The following is a 16,371-nucleotide window of genomic DNA, read 5'->3' as shown; positions in this document are numbered from 1 at the left end:
TTTGAAATTGAAACTATTTTTCTCCTTGTAATTAATTTGTTACGTGATTAACTGCATTCACTGCGTTACAACGAATATACCCTGCAGCAACGTTTTACTTTTAGCGTGGACATTTCAGAGGCTGATGACCTAAGATTGAAATAAAATTCTCCCATTTAGTAATTATTATTTTAAACAAGGATACGTTAGCAATGGTTTATGTGCGTCCACTTTGTTGACGTCAAATTAAAGAAATTAAGGAGAAAACTGAAGCGGTATTTGTTCTAAAATTAATTTTATTAGTAAGTCTTCGCGTTGTCCATATGTCGGTACTACTATACCTGTTCTAATAAGGGAAGTTTTTACACTTTAAAACCTAAATATTGCTATAAATGATTAACATCATTTATCTATATGTATTCAAGCGCTATTATATTAATCACTAGTTACGAGTTATTCTGCAAAATGCGGAGATATTCGGTTTTTCTGTTTGTGGGTATTCTATTTCATTTTGGATACAGTTCTACTATTCCCCAAAATATTGATGGAGATAAAATAGCGGGTGATACAGGACTACACCCTCATCATGATACAGGTGGTCATACAGATGAAGATGATCACACCGACGGAGATGGCCATAATCACGAGGATAAGCACGCCGATGAAGATGATCATGATCACGAAAATGAGAAAGTTGATGAAGATGAACATAATCACGAGAATGAGCACACCGATGGAGATGATCATGATCACGAAAATGAGCATGTTGATGAAGATGAACATAATCACGAAGATGAGCACACCGATGGAGATGATCATGATCACGGAAATGAGCATGTTGATGAAGATGAACATAATCACGAAGATGAGCACACCGATGAAGATGATCAGGATCACGAAAATGAGAATGTTGATGAAGATGAACATAATCACGAGAATGAGCACACCGATGGAGATGATCATGATCACGAAAATGAGCATGTTGATGAAGATGAACATAATCACGAAGATGATCACACCGATGGAGATGATCATGATCACGAAAATGAGCATGTTGATGAAGATGAACATAATCACGAAGATGAGCACACCGATGGAGAGAATCATGATCACGAAGATGAGCACACCGATGGAGATGATCATGAAGATGAGCACACCAATGGAGAGAATCATGATCACGAAGATGAGCACACCGATGGAGATGGTCATGATCATGAAGATGAGCACACCGACGGAGATGATCATGATCACGAAGAGGGACACAATCGCGAAGATGAGCACACCGATGGAGATGATCATGATCACGAAGAGGAACATAATCACGGAGATGAGCACACCGATGGAGATGATCATGATCACGAAGATGAGCATACCGATGGAGATGATCATGATCACGGAGATGAACACGATGAAGATGACCATCATGGTCATGGACATGGCATAGAAAATTTTTCCAAATTCCTAACGGAGATTGAAAGCACTCAAATGGATACTAAAAGTATAGCGAGAGTGTTGGAAAAACTGAAGCACAACACCCAATGCCAAGGAGAAACAGAAGATATATGCAACAAAGTAAGATTTTTGCAGTCTTTTATGGAATATATAATATATGCTATGCCATTACGTCGTTTCACATGTTAAGTCTCGATGAAACTAGAATTCTTTCATTATTATTGACCCCATTATTCTTATTGAATATTAACTTATTGATACGATAATAACAACAAATACCCTTCTCAATGCTCTGTGAGAAAATTCCCAAATCTAATCTTTTTATGACATAAATAAATAAGTTCATTTTTGCAATACTCAAAATTGCAAACAAAACGCTTGCGTCACAACTTTTATATGTTTTGAAAAAATATTAAAGGAAAAACATATTCTACCAAAAGATATATCAGACACAGATTCCTTCTTACATTTTTTTTTTATATATTTTTTGCTTTCTTCAGTGTATTACTCCTGAAAACCTTTTACGAGCAGCTGGCGTCAGTGACTCAGTATTGACTGCACAACAGTTTGAAAGAGTTTCTTGGATAATTCTATATTATCTCAAAACGGGAATGAATTCGACTTGCATCGACGAAGAAGGTGAATACTGTTTTTGATAAAATCAAAACATTCTAGTTTAAATTCTTCTTTAAAATACTTAATTTGCTAACATTGTACTTGTGCTACAAACTATAATGAGATGTTTGCCTGGGAAGCGTAATCGGAACGCAGAGAGCTTGAAACAGGTTGCTTTTTATAACTTTTGAAATAAGAGTCATCGTTTCTAATAAAACTAAAAATTTCAATTATATAGATCTCATCAGCGATTCCGAAGCGAAGTCGATTTTATTTCCCGATAATGACATTTGTAGCGAACATTTTTCATCGAACGTTATTGAGAGAATTAATGAACAAACGTGTCCAGGAGCAACTCGGGTAAAACTAATTTGATATAACAGTCTTACACTATGCATCTAAATGTTACTCGTTTTGTTGCTAATGGGGTGTTTTTTTCTACATAATAAACTCATAATAAGTGCCAGATGTCTGCGTCGAATCCTATAACGAACCTGCATTTATGTCTGTACTGTAGCATAATCAGGTATCCGATTTACACTATAGTTCCTATTCCAAATTTTTTTTTGTTGTTCTTCAAGTTGTTAATAGCTAATTTGTTCTATCGAATGACGATAATTAATTTAAATTTTTTAATATCTTTCTAGTGCGTGATTAATCCATTTTCGGAAGATTGTATGAGCACCGATCATTTTGTTGAATCAGAGGGTATGACGGGTGTTTTATTGTCGATTGTGAAATGCCGTTGTCATCTTCCAGACAAAGATTTCTTTATTGAAGAGTTGATGGAGATGGCAGGTTCCAAGAATGGAATCATAACAATTGAAGGTGACATGTTGAATTTTTCTACCGAGATTTTCGATTTAATTGAATCATTTTCAGCGTGGTTTTAAGAATAAATTATAAAAAATACAAAAAAATGGACAGACAAAAAGTTAATCGACTGTATGTGTCGGGAGCTCATATTTTTTGAGGGCAACATTTTTTTTAGCTTAGAATTTATTACCTAATAACCTTATTTGAATTCTTAGTGTGGAAAATAGCAAGTTCGAGTTTCCGCATTTTTCGATGACAGTAGGCATACAGCAGTGGCGCACTTAACTGAAAAAAGCTAAGCATTGGCCCTACTGTTATTGTATTCCATATAAACAAATACTAGAATATTGGGTTTCCCCATGTCTCAAAATTCATTCTACCCCAAAGAAGTGCAAATAATAAAAGTGAAATGTTTTTATATACAAGAGTGTTTTGATGTATTTTCCCAGAATTTCAGGTACTGCTTGAAAAACTCAAAATTGGTGGAAGCGTTGAAGTGGTTGATGATGATCATTCAGGGCATGACCACAGAAGGCGAAAACGAGAAACCGAAGATGACCATAGTGAAAATCACGCAAACAACGGAGTAAGTTATATTTGAAATAGTTCTCAAAAGCCTATGAAGATTTCTTCATATTAATAATTCTGCAGTAACATACATAAAATGAAACTAAAATTATAGTAGTCATTTGAAGCTTTTTTGTCGTTTTCTTTCGAAATTTTTTATTTATTTGTGCTATAGGCACTTCGACAAAGTTGCACGCACATTTCCAGCAAATCACGCCTTTCAGAGCATTTCGAAGCTGACGATTTCGTTTTATTTTGTCTTGTTTGATGCAAACGTCATGTTTACCCATGTTTTTGATATCATCCATCCAAAATATAGAAAATCGAACTGCAACACAAGCTCATGAAACCGTGGAAAATATTAACTTTATACTTTTTTTTTTTTGAGTAGAAAATTCAAGGCGGGTAATCACATACACGTCACAAAATTTAAAATTATATTACCGTTCTAATAGTTTGCAAGACGTATATGATACATGAAGAAATTTGATACTAGCCTATCACATTTCATGACGTTATACAGAACAATTATATAATGTTTGTCAGATAAATTTACGACATAAACATACTTTAGAACACCTTGAAAATAGGTCAAGTTGACTGCATACGTTTGTATTTCGAATATTTGGTAGTTCAGGTCGTGAGTCTGTTTCTGAGTTCGACATCGTTATATATGATGTAGTAAAATATCCATCTTCCCAGTGTTTCACGGCAGAAGAACTGTTAGCCATTTATGACATAGATAAGTCACGTGGCATTAACAGCAGTCAACTAGCTGATCTCTCACCAGCACTTCTTCAACAAATTGTATCAAATATTTGCGTCGCCAAAAAGGAAGAAACGCCGAATGAAGACTCAGGATATACTGACGCAATGAGTAAGTTAAATTCAAGGCACATATATAGTATACTACCGAGTCATATCACCTATAAGCATTATGTTACAAAATATGTTTTTGACAAGCGATATAATTGATGAAAATTATAGTGACGATAAACGATGAAAGTGTTTTGAAAATTGTGTATGATTTGTAACGAGCAACAAAGATATGCCTCAATTTTTAAAAAAAATTTCTTTTAAATGGTCGAATTGATCTAATGATTTGAAGTGAATGATATATTCAATTATTCATATATATATATATAAATTATTAGGCGCTCATATTGTATTTATAATATGAAACAGCAGGTCTCTTTCTCTCTCTCTCTATATATATATATACATACATATATCTTGAACATCGACATCGGTAAACATTTTTTCGTTTGCAATATGAGAAAAAAAAAAAAAAAAAAATTTAGTTTCAGTAATATTGAAAATGTCATGTTATTGCTGTTGACTAAAAAGGACACTAAATACAACATGTAACCAAGTAGATCCTTGTAATAATAACATGAAAGGAATGGAAGAGATAATTTTTTGCAAATTGTCAAATTGTTTGTAAAACAAGCTCTAAGTTACATTTGTTGTTACGGTAGTATTATATATATTGCTTTTTTAATTTTTAGGATATGGGTATGGAACAGCATCCGTCTTGATAATCAGTTTGTTGGCGTTTTTGGGACTTCTAATGTTTCCTGCTATTGGGACGGACGGGTACAAGATGACTATGCAATTTTTCATCGCTCTTGGAGTAGGAACTATGTCTGGAGATGCTCTTTTGCATATAATACCAGAGGTGTGAAGTTAGTTGATATATCGTTTCATGAAATTACAATTCTGATGTACAGAGTTCTCATTCAAAAGTGCTGATAATAATTTGAGTTCCTGTATCGCAAAGAAGAGACTATAGGCTTTACGTACTAATTTGCAACAACATAGACAACTATAGTTACTGTAAGCCTAAAAAATTGTAAACGAAAAATTACAAATCCAAATTGTAAGTCAATTGTTTATTAAAATGGTATACATTTAAGAGTTTATAATTATAATTTCACTTGACATGAATTGTAAACATGGCATTGGGAGAGGAATCTGACCAAACAGCTTAGAACTTTCCGAAATGTGTTGGCCTCCATTTTTAAAGTATGTAAAATATAATTTCAGGTTGTAGGTCTCCATGCACACGCTCCAGGTGAGACACATTCGGAGGATGAAGATAAAACATATTTGTGGAGGTTGCTAACTGTTGTTGGAGGAATTTATTTGTTTTATTTGTTTGAAAATGTGGTGAGACTATGGAACACAACAAGAAACGTGAGTTGTTTATAATAAGCAATGGATTATTTTTTTCTTCAACATACTTTTTTTGCGAACGTGTCACTTAATCACTATTGATACAAAAAACTTCTGAAGTGGGTGAAAAAATTTGGTCAGGATTGAAAAGTAAGCCATTGATAAAATAAAAAGAATTTATAGATCCAAAAATAAAAACATCTCGCTATATAAAGCTAGTAAAGAATCTATACAGTTCTACCTGCTAGGTGTATTTATTTCATTTTTATGGAAAATATTCCCAAGTTTTAATCGATGATACTTTTTCAAATTTCAGAAAAAGACTCCTGTCTATCTCCATGATTTTTCAGCAAACGATCACGAACATACAATAGAAAACCAAAATGCAAGAACGGTCACACATACGGTCACTGGTGCCGCAGCAGCTAATGGCGTAACTTCAGGAGATTTCAATAATGTAGATGAACAAAAGGTAATTTGACTCTCTATCAGAAGTGGTTTAATTAAAGTAATTGACAAATTACTCATTACCATGCACAAATAGATAGACGATTTTATGCTACCAAAATTTCTGGACAGAATTTTAACAAAAAGCAAAAATTTTAAACATAACAATGGTTTACCGGAAGTCTCCAAAAATATAAAAAATCACAAAGTCTTTACTTACGGAAGCACTAAAAAAAAAATTCTGCTGAAATTTCGGGCAATTAGTTTTTTCTCACGGCAACAGCCTAAATAACAAAAAAATATTTTGCTATAAAAAGGTGTGGAATAACGTAAATAAAAGCGTAGCTGGAAATTTTTAGTTTTGAAACATTGCACTCTTATTAATACATTGAACGAGATAAACGCGATGTAACAGCAAGAACAATGTTATAAACACATGCCTTACGTCTCTCACATTATTCTGTAACTAATAAATATTATTATCAATATTTAGAACAAGGAAAAAGAGGAACATGCTTCTAAGAAAGTAGTTGGAGGTACTGATATCCATATTTGTCTTATTCCCGTTTTTAATCTAACTCGTTTTGATGTATTCGTCACTTACAAATGTTTTGTTTCTCGAAATTGAAATATTAATTTTCCAACTTTCCGCAACAACGCACGAACAAGTTTTTAAGGTTGTTCCACTCTGGTGAACTTGTTATCCGACATGGCAATTAAAGACGCAACAAATTGTGGATTCTATATTCTCACCAGTTATGCAATTCAATTCACATGTTTTGTGAGCTAGTTTTCTTTCTGTCTCTATCTTTAATTTTATTCAGATAGATTTGTTTCAGATGTTTTTTTTGTTTTGTTTTAGATTTAACGACTGTGGCAGCCATGGTTCTTATTGGAGATATTTTACACAACTTCGGAGATGGACTTGCAATAGGAGTTGCGTTTAGCAGTGGATGGGTTTCTGGTGTTGGGACATCTATAGCAATATTCTGTCACGAATTACCTCATGAGTTTGGTTAGTTCATGTTCATATTTCTCGTTAATTCATCGCAATACTTAAAATATACGTCAATTCGTAGAATATTGGTCCGACACATTATTACATAAAAATTTGAACAAATTTGTTTTGTCAAAAGTTTCAGATTATATTTAGGAAAATACCATTCACTCAAAACATACCTGATGTAAATATAGCTAAAACGATGCTCCTCCCAAATGATCTGATATTAGCATGTTAATATTTGCTGCAATAACAAGCTTGATAATCAAGAGATAAAAAGTTTATTTTTTTTCAAGGTGACTTTGCAATTTATCTGAAGAACGGATTATCAAAATGGAAAGCACTCCTGGCAAATTTTGCGGCCGCGTGTATGGCTTTTGTTGGTTTGTACATTGGACTTGCAATCGCTGCAAACCCGGAAGCCAGGAATTGGATTATGGCGGTCATTGCAGGAATGTTTCTATACATATGCCTTGTTGATGTTGTAAGATATTTTTTAGTAATTTATTTAGTTAGATATTTGGTTGGATATTCAGCGTTATGTATAAAAACAAGGGGTGTGATATAAATTGTCTTATTTTATTTCTTGTGCATTATTGTATAAATTTAGTATTTATTTTATTTCACAGCTTCATGAGATGGTGGAGTCAAAAACTTCAAAACCTATTCTACAATTCGGATTACAAAACCTCGGGTTATTACTTGGCTGGGCTATTCTTCTATTGCTTGCAATGTATGAAGATACTTTGAGGACAGTTTTGGAATAACAAAAGTCATACAACAGATTTTTCAAGTTTCTTGAATGCTTGTAAACTTATCATGCGCATTTTTGGGTGATTTTACTCATTCCAATTTGATATTTTTTTAATCGCTGCATTAATTAACAGATGATTATATATTCTATGAATTTATTCGATTGTCGAAAAATAAATATGCTTTAAAAGCATTGGATATATATTTTACGTCAGGTTTCAACAGCCAGGCTTCCACTGTCAAGAATATAATTTAATTATTTCGTAGTTTATTGACAAACACCTATCGACTAAGTTGACAGCGTTTGTGTTTTTCTAAAAAACGTCTCCTAATGAATTATTTTAATTTTATTTGTTTGATGTTTTAAATTAACTTCTATGTCACATTTTTGTTTGTCTTAAGTTGTTTTGGGCTGCTTGAATATTGTAATATCCAATATTTACAGCCGAATATATGAGAGGTCGCATATGCTCAAATCTATTGGTCTCTTGCTGCTTTATTTACACAGGGGGTGTTGCTAATATCAAAGTTTTGAGATCTTTTTCTAAGGCTGAGCCATTTCTGTACTGTATATTTTTAAATATTTTTCGTACTTGTCTAATTGATATATAGTTCATATAAGTTAAAAGCACTTTTGAAAAAAATAATTAAAAAAATGTGAATAAAATAAACAGACTATTTTAAAAAATTACGTTTGAAATCTATTGTGCTAAATAGTTAGTTTTTGAATGTGTGAGGATCTATTCTATGGTTATTGAATTCCCACAAATGGTGTATAATTAGGAGTACATGTAAATTGCTTCAACCTCCATAAAATATTTCTATCACGCTGTATGCTCGTCTTTTGAGAGGTAGAGTAAACATAGTCGTCACTATTGTAATATACAGCATGCATCTAGATTTACATTGCTTTTGGTATTTTCCGATATGAAAACCCCATTTGACAATCCCCATCTCGCCATATAATCAAAGTAATCACATAAACACGTTGGCATTTGGTTTTCGTCAGCAGTAAATCGCGATGGAAGAAAAAAATTTGCGAGATAACAGCTAAAGCGGCTGAGACATCACCTGTCTAAATCCTGAAGCGCTATGGTATTTCATTTCTAGTTGAAAGACAGTAAGTATTATCGCAAAAGATTAGGTTTGATCAAAATGTCAACAAAGATTGACAAACTAGATTACTATTTTTGTATTGCCAACTTTGAAAGTGAATACCAAAACGTAAACAACTTTATACCAAGGAAAGCATATGATGTCTATTATTTTATTTCTACAACTTCTGAATTTTTTGTTCTCAAAGATTTATCGGGGCTCATTATGGAATGAAATATTTTATTAAAAGAACTCTGTATGTAAATGGATTAATAGGACTCTCGATTTCTATAGTATTCAATTTGAGTGCAGAAACGAATCCAAATGGAGTGCACTCCATGAACTCCATGAGTGGAATGAAATATCTTATTGAAAAAACTCTGTGTGTAAATGGAATAATAGAACCCTAGATTTCTATAGTATTCAATTTGAATGCAAAAACTAATCCAAATAGAGTGCAAACTTTAATCCCGAAATTCAGTTCTTGTGATGCTAATCTTCTCTGGGCTATGCTATTTAACGATGTCATACATCAATGCATAAACTTCTTCAGATGTTTTTGTCTTTCAACAAATTAACGAAAAATTTGTTCAATACTGTAGTACTCACGAGTCATGATGTCGCAACTCTGATGTTTACTGAACACGTAGTGGACTTATGTTTCGTTTTGTTGTTATTTTGTTGTTGTTGTTGTTGTTGTTGTTGTTGATATTTTTGTTGGACGCGAAGTGGACATATTGATCTTAATGTTGTTATGTTGTAGTTGTTGTCGGAATTCTAAGGTTTCTTCTTGTTGATATTGTTGTCGTGAAAAATCTCTCTAACTACTGTACCGATAGCTTTGAAATGTTCGGTGGGGAAAGATTGTTATTATCGCTAGAATGCTATTACTTTTATTTATTTCAACCTTTCTAGCGCTCTATGTGATTCGTTTTTCACTTCCAAGTTTTGTGTGATGACCTTTTCGAAATAAAAATTATTTATAGCGGTCCCGCGACATGCTAGCGGATTTTGTGCTATCCAAAGATCGGAAGTTCGTTTTGCCGTAACATACGGTAGACTAGGTAAGGTACCGACAAGCTGATGTAAAAGGTAGGGTACTGTAACGGATTCGATACTAAAGTTGTGAATTTAAGCATTTGGTATTTCGATTCACGTTGAGACTAGACGCATGAATTATAATTGTCACAGGATCCGGATTAGCCAAGACATTCCGGGTACCGGTACTGGTCAGTTATGATGCGTATATATCTGTTCCACAGTTCCAGCTTATTGTGCGATGTCATTTTTGGGTAAATCGTGGGTATAATATTCGTTTTCGCGTTCGTGTCCATATATTTGAGCATCGCTCTATTGTTTTTCTTGAATTTGAAATCCAAAATATATATGACGGTCTTTAATCAGATTTTGCCAAATAGCTCTAGCATTGTATTACAGTGTCGGGTTTATTTGTGCTTTTATTACGATAACAAGAAGGCTGTGCTCAAATATATGGACACGTTAACCAGAGCGAAGCAGTATTTACCTTTGACGCCACCGGTACCCACAAAAAATTCCGGGTTTTGCGTAAAAATAATTTACAGAATCAAACCGGACAGCCAGTGTTCCCATGGATAAAATATTACAGCGAAATTTTAGACGAAATATCAGATTTCATGCGAAATTTAGAAATAAATAAAAGTAATAGCCTTCTGGCAAAAAAATCAATCTTTACTCTCTGAAAATTTCAAAGCAATTGGTCCAGTATATATTCGAGGAGAAAAGCGATTTTTTTAAAAATGATGGAGACAAATAATGAAAATAACAATAACAACAAAATTTTGAAACGATCATTATGTCCACTACGTGTCCAATAATAACAACATGTCATCTCATTGCTGTATGAGAGAATTTGCAGGGATTTGCTTTTTCATTGAATTAAACTATTACTTTTTCTTGAATTATACTTTCTATCACTTGATGATATACCCTGAAGCCAATATTTTTCTTGTGCGTGGTTAATCCATACTCAGAGGATTGTTCTAGCACCATGATCTTAACGAGAATATCGGTCGGAGACCAAAGACTTATCGATCGGAAGTTAGGGGTTCCCCAAAACAGAAACTGCGGTTCCGATTCATTCGCTCTGACTCTATAGTGACACCGCGTGTCCCATTGCTAATTAATTATTAACTCGCTAATTATACGACATAATTCATCCAAAATCAATAGGCTTCTGGTCCGAGAAATGATGAATGCACATGCACAAAATTTGGAGCATATTCAACCTCGTTTCGTGAGATATTGCGTAAGATACGAAAGTGTCTAACAGACAGGCAGACAAACAAACAAACAAACAAACAAACAAACAGACAGACAGACAGACAGACAGAAAAACAAACAAATAAATACCTATCAACATACTTACCGATCAAGATCGATGAGTATTGAATCAAAGGTTGTCACAGGGGCTTTTTGCCGATTGTGAAATGCCGTTGTCAAATGACAGAGAAAAGTTTTTTATTTATTGAAGTGTTTATAAAAACAACAGGTTTCAAGATAGAAATCATAACAACTGACGGTAATGTAATTAAAAAATTTTGACTTTAATTATGGACACAAATTGGAACTATGAATCGTTTTGTCAATATTATTATATATGTTGATGTTCCTGTTGTTTTTCTTCTTGTTGTTTCGAACAGTGGTTCTCAGCCTTTTTTCATTCGTTGCTCATTTACATTGCACAAAAATTTTGTGGTCCATTGAATTTTTTACGCAAGAGATAAAATACAAGAAAACCCAAAACATTTTCTCTCAAAGATAGACACTTTCACTTTACTAACCAGAATGAATGAAAATTACTCCTTAGTAGCAAAATACAGCATCATATCATTTATTGATGCTACAATCAAAGTTTAACTATAGTAACACAAATGAACAATTTTAAATAGGTTTGTGGCAAGTTTTTCCTCTAAGAAAATATTACAATGTACAATTGTTTGTTCTAGTGGGCATGAATATTTTAAGGCTGAGCAGAGTCCTGAATGATTTACAAACCTTGTTAAATATCACAACAACAATATGTTATCAGAATGCGAACATAGTATGTACACATTCAACTCAAAAAGCCTTTTTTTTGTTTTCGTGATTTTTTAATAATTATACTCTTTGTTCAAGTTTATTGCTAGCCCGCGGGCACCGGCACTCGCTGGCATTATAAGCTAGGCTTAAAATAGATCTTTCCAGATGATTCTGGAGAAATCTAGGTACTTGGACGTAACGGGCACGTGTGTGACATCAAAATGAACAGTGGTCACAAAAATACTCGTGAAACATGAAACCGGCATTCTAGCGAGGCATTAAAAAGTATGTCGAGCCACGCTTTGAAAACATATTGTTGCAGGTGCGCGAGAATAAGATTTGGTCCGGTGGTACTGTGACTTGTTTGTGCCCCACCTGGAAGTGTTGCTGTGGCCCAACAATGGGCCATGGCCTACTGGTTGAGAACCAGTGGTTTAGAAAAATCAGTGTTCAAGAAAATTCAGTGGTTAATTAAAGATTGTTGTTGTCGCTAGAAAGCTATCAATTTTTTTTTATTTCAAAACTTCCTGTATGCTCTGTGGGATTGATTTTCCTACCTGAAGTTTTGAGTGGTGAGATTGATAAAATTAAAAATTAATTGTAGCGGTTCCGCGAAAGTCAAAAGTTTTTATATGGGAATAAACTTTAGAATCAAATTTAGAATTGTAGTATTAGTCTGGTATTTGCAAGGCATGCAATACTTAAAAAAAATTTGTTCTGTGATTGGTCTGTGATTATAATTTAGAAGTCTCATGTACATAATATTTATATATAAATTGAAGCATATATCTGGAATTTCATCTTATGGCTTTCCAAAATGCTTTTTATGCAAATCAGTCACTGAATCACTCACTATTGATACACAAAACTTCCGAAAACTGGTTAGTCTGGATTGTAAAACAAATAATATGGCTCACGAAGACAAATATTTGAGAGTTTCAAGCGACATTTTTTTGAAAGATTACTGTACATCGCCATGATTTTGCATCTAAATGTCATGATCTAGCTAAAGAAAACCAAAATGTGAGAATTTTAACTTATACAGTTACGAGTGTCTCTGTAATTGACGTAACTTATAAAAAAAAAATCATATAGTTTTATATCTGAAAAATGCAATGTATTAAAATAATCCAAACGTTTGAGGTAAAAGGCTTTAAAAGTCATTTTAATTTTTTCTTTTATTCGAAAGAGGAACCGCCACAAGGTGCGCAAATTTTTATTTTGATAACGTCATCGTACACAAAAAAAGGAATCCTGTATAGACTGTATAGAGGCACAGAGAATTTTCAAAGCAATAAAAATAGTAGCCATGCAATCTAGTAGCCATGCAATAACACTGAAAATTTCAAGGCAATTGGTCCAGTAGTGGAAAAAGATTTTTCATAACAATAGGAAGAAAAATATAAGTAGTAATTTAAGAAGAACAAATACAGCAGCAACATAATAACAAAACGTGTCCAATCATAATTCGATAATCATCGCATATCATCATGTATTTACAGTTTGCAAGGTTTTGGGATAATCAAAATGGAAAGCGCTTTTGGCAAATTTTTTGTCGCCGGATGTGCTGGTTTTTGCATTGGACTTGCCATCACTAAAAATCCGAATCCGAGAAATGGATTATAGAAGCGATTGTGAGAATTTATAATATATATATATTTATCTATCACTTGTTGTCGATTTATTTTTTTTGTATGCATATTATATTGATTAAATTTTTTTCCCCATTTCGGTGGTTTTAGAAGATCTTGGTAACCACACTATAATAGAGAAGTGTTAAAGAGTCCTAACTCTTGCACAGGGTAGATTCCATCCTGCAATTGCTGTTCAGTCCGTTAAGAATGTTCTGTGCTTACCGTGTAGATGCTGACTCCCATTTCCTCGTATATTTTTAATGAACAAGTCATGTAAATCGCCATCTAGTTTTGCGTCTAGTCTTTTTAAATTTGTGTCTCTATGTGATGTTACTAGGGCTGGGCATTTCGAATCGAATAGTAAATTATTCGAATCGATTCAAAGCTAAATTTCGAATTGCCGCCATCTTGTTTTTTTTTCTTTTCGCCAATGATCTAGGATTCTAGGTGAATTCCTCATTTTTTGTTCCCTGAAGTCATAATTTTTCAACGCAATTCTAACATATATTATGACTATTCTCTGTAGTGAGTTATTGATAAAACGTGTTTGGTATTGTGTATGAACGCTCAGTAATCTATCTGAATGATGTATTCTATGTCTGCAGTAATTCATTTGTTAAGAGGACCAATTACTATAAAAAAGTCGCTCACAATTATAAATTTCCAAGTATTTGAGATTCGATTCGATTCGAAAAAATTATTCGATTCGATTCTGAAATCACAAGGTATTCGAAAATGCCCAGCCCTAGGTGTTACTCTACACCATTTCTATTTTTGTATCCAAGTTGCCTTCATCCCAAAAAGGTTCAGTTATGAACTATATTTCTCACCAGATGGCTCAAATCCTTATTTTAATCGATCTGCCAAATTTCAATATTGGGGTTTTACAATATAATAATTCATTCCAAGAGAATAAATTTAGTTATAGCAGGCTATGTCGGGACTCTGACATATATCTTCTCCGTCTTCCAACGCCCATTCTCAAATTGTCACTTTCCCAACTCGACCCGGATAACTCGCTACATCCGCTTTCATTTCTCGATCTGTCCCTCGTACCTGATTCCCGCTTCGGCTCTTTGTTTTCTGCTCCTCCTCGTCTAGGTTATCCTGACCATGTTTTGTTGCAGCTTAATTAAAAAACAAAATTCGTGGTATATCATCTCATTTCAACAAACATCTTACTTTTATAATAAAGTTGAATGTGACTGATTTAAAGAAATTATTCGTGATGTGCCATGTGCACCACATATAACTTCATGAGATATTGGAGCCAAATACTTTGAAACATGTTTAACAATTCGGATTGCAAAACCTTGAATTATTATTTCTTTATTTTATATTATAAACAATTTCTTTGTCAAACTTTTTTCTATACAAATGGTCTTAGACTGCTCAAAGTTTTATGCTATCGATTACATTATCGAATTATTAGCATGAAAATGGTTTTTAATAGGTAATATTCGACTGTATGTATTATCCAGAATATCCTCCAATTATAATATTTTTGCTACAGTTACTTTTGTGCACAACATCTATATTGACCATTCAAATATGTATAAACAGAAAATAGTTGAATTCGTGAATTATTTGTTTTATTTGTTAAAATGCATATTCATGACCCCAATTTTACTTGGATTTATTCGGGGAAACTGGGTTCTGCACTTTTAAATTAAACTCGCAAAATTACTATTTATTTCTGTTGTTTAATGGGCTTCGTTAATGTTGATCTTTTTAATGTGCAGTACAAAGTACAGTGACTTATTAGAGTAACATATGGATTTTTTATATTATTGTTTGTATACTCAGAGCAAATATATATATCTATTTGCTAATGACAAGTGAAGACAGGCTGAATTTGTTCAGTGTTGTCAGTAAAGCTAAACTTCGAAATAGATTTAGACCTGGTTTTTGTTTGTGATTTCAACATTTTATCAATATATTTTAGTGAATTAAGAATATATATATTTCACCATGCTCCGTATACAAAAAAAATATTTTCTTTTTGCTAAAGGGTATATGCCAATTATTTAGTGAGAAAAAGTAATTATTAGAATACTTATGTATGGTATTGCGGTTTTAGGACGTTATATCGCAATGAAAAGAGTGGGAAAGGGAAAGTGAGTTTACATTTAGAATTGCTGACTGGTAGGTAGCCTTCGTAACATATCATGATGTTAGGGACATCAATTTGAGACTTTTCGATTTGGAAGGAATTTGTTGCTTTGAATTTTACATTCTTCCGTCGTAGAATAGAAAAATACCATCTCTTAGAAAAAAAGTGCTCACTATGATATAAAATGTAAACTAAGACCTGCAAATATATTGAATATCCTCTCTAGTAGATCGTTATTCTCCGCCATTCTGTCTGTGTCTTTGACTGTTTGTCTATGACATGTATATGTCTGTGTTTCTAGCTGTAGCGACTAGACCGATGATATTCCTCACGTAGGCAATCCTGTCACCCTAGCAAAGTGCGTTTCACTAAAAGTCCCGATTGATGTATCGTTTCCATGGCAGTAGCGAACAAACTCGCCGATTGTGGGGAGATTTCTAATTTTCTAACAATTTGTTGCCATTGTTTCGTCAACTAAGTCGAAAGTCCTACTCTAGCACTCTAAATAAAATGTTTTTTCAAACGAGGCTGACTATCATATCTATAATCCATAAACTGGGCTAAGGATTTTAGTGAACATGCTCTTAATATAAGCAACAGTATATCAGTATATCTCACAAGTATGCCGGCGAGACGCGCAACGTTCAAAATGAACTGGCAGTTTT

At 33.4% G+C, this 16,371-nt stretch overlaps 1 protein-coding gene across 1 annotated transcript; it reads left to right on the top strand.

The window, feature by feature from the left end:
* Nucleotides 1-325: 325 nt before the first annotated feature.
* Nucleotides 326-9,887, top strand: LOC120334340 (zinc transporter ZIP4-like). Its single transcript, XM_039401823.2, has 13 exons — nucleotides 326-1,551; nucleotides 1,932-2,070; nucleotides 2,285-2,406; nucleotides 2,694-2,874; nucleotides 3,312-3,448; nucleotides 4,132-4,306; nucleotides 4,938-5,107; nucleotides 5,476-5,625; nucleotides 5,921-6,076; nucleotides 6,545-6,587; nucleotides 6,914-7,066; nucleotides 7,348-7,535; nucleotides 7,681-9,887. Exons 1-13 carry the CDS (start codon nucleotides 394-396, stop codon nucleotides 7,816-7,818), a joined length of 2,910 nt encoding a protein of 969 aa, XP_039257757.2. The 5' UTR covers nucleotides 326-393; the 3' UTR covers nucleotides 7,819-9,887.
* The last annotated feature ends 6,484 nt before the right edge of the window (nucleotides 9,888-16,371 follow it).

The sequence above is a fragment of the Styela clava genome, chromosome 15 (assembly GCF_964204865.1).
Source record: "Styela clava chromosome 15, kaStyClav1.hap1.2, whole genome shotgun sequence".
Classification (NCBI taxonomy): domain Eukaryota; kingdom Metazoa; phylum Chordata; class Ascidiacea; order Stolidobranchia; family Styelidae; genus Styela; species Styela clava.
The sequence above is the reverse complement of the archived record's forward strand: the minus strand, read 5'-3'. Positions and strand labels throughout refer to the sequence as shown.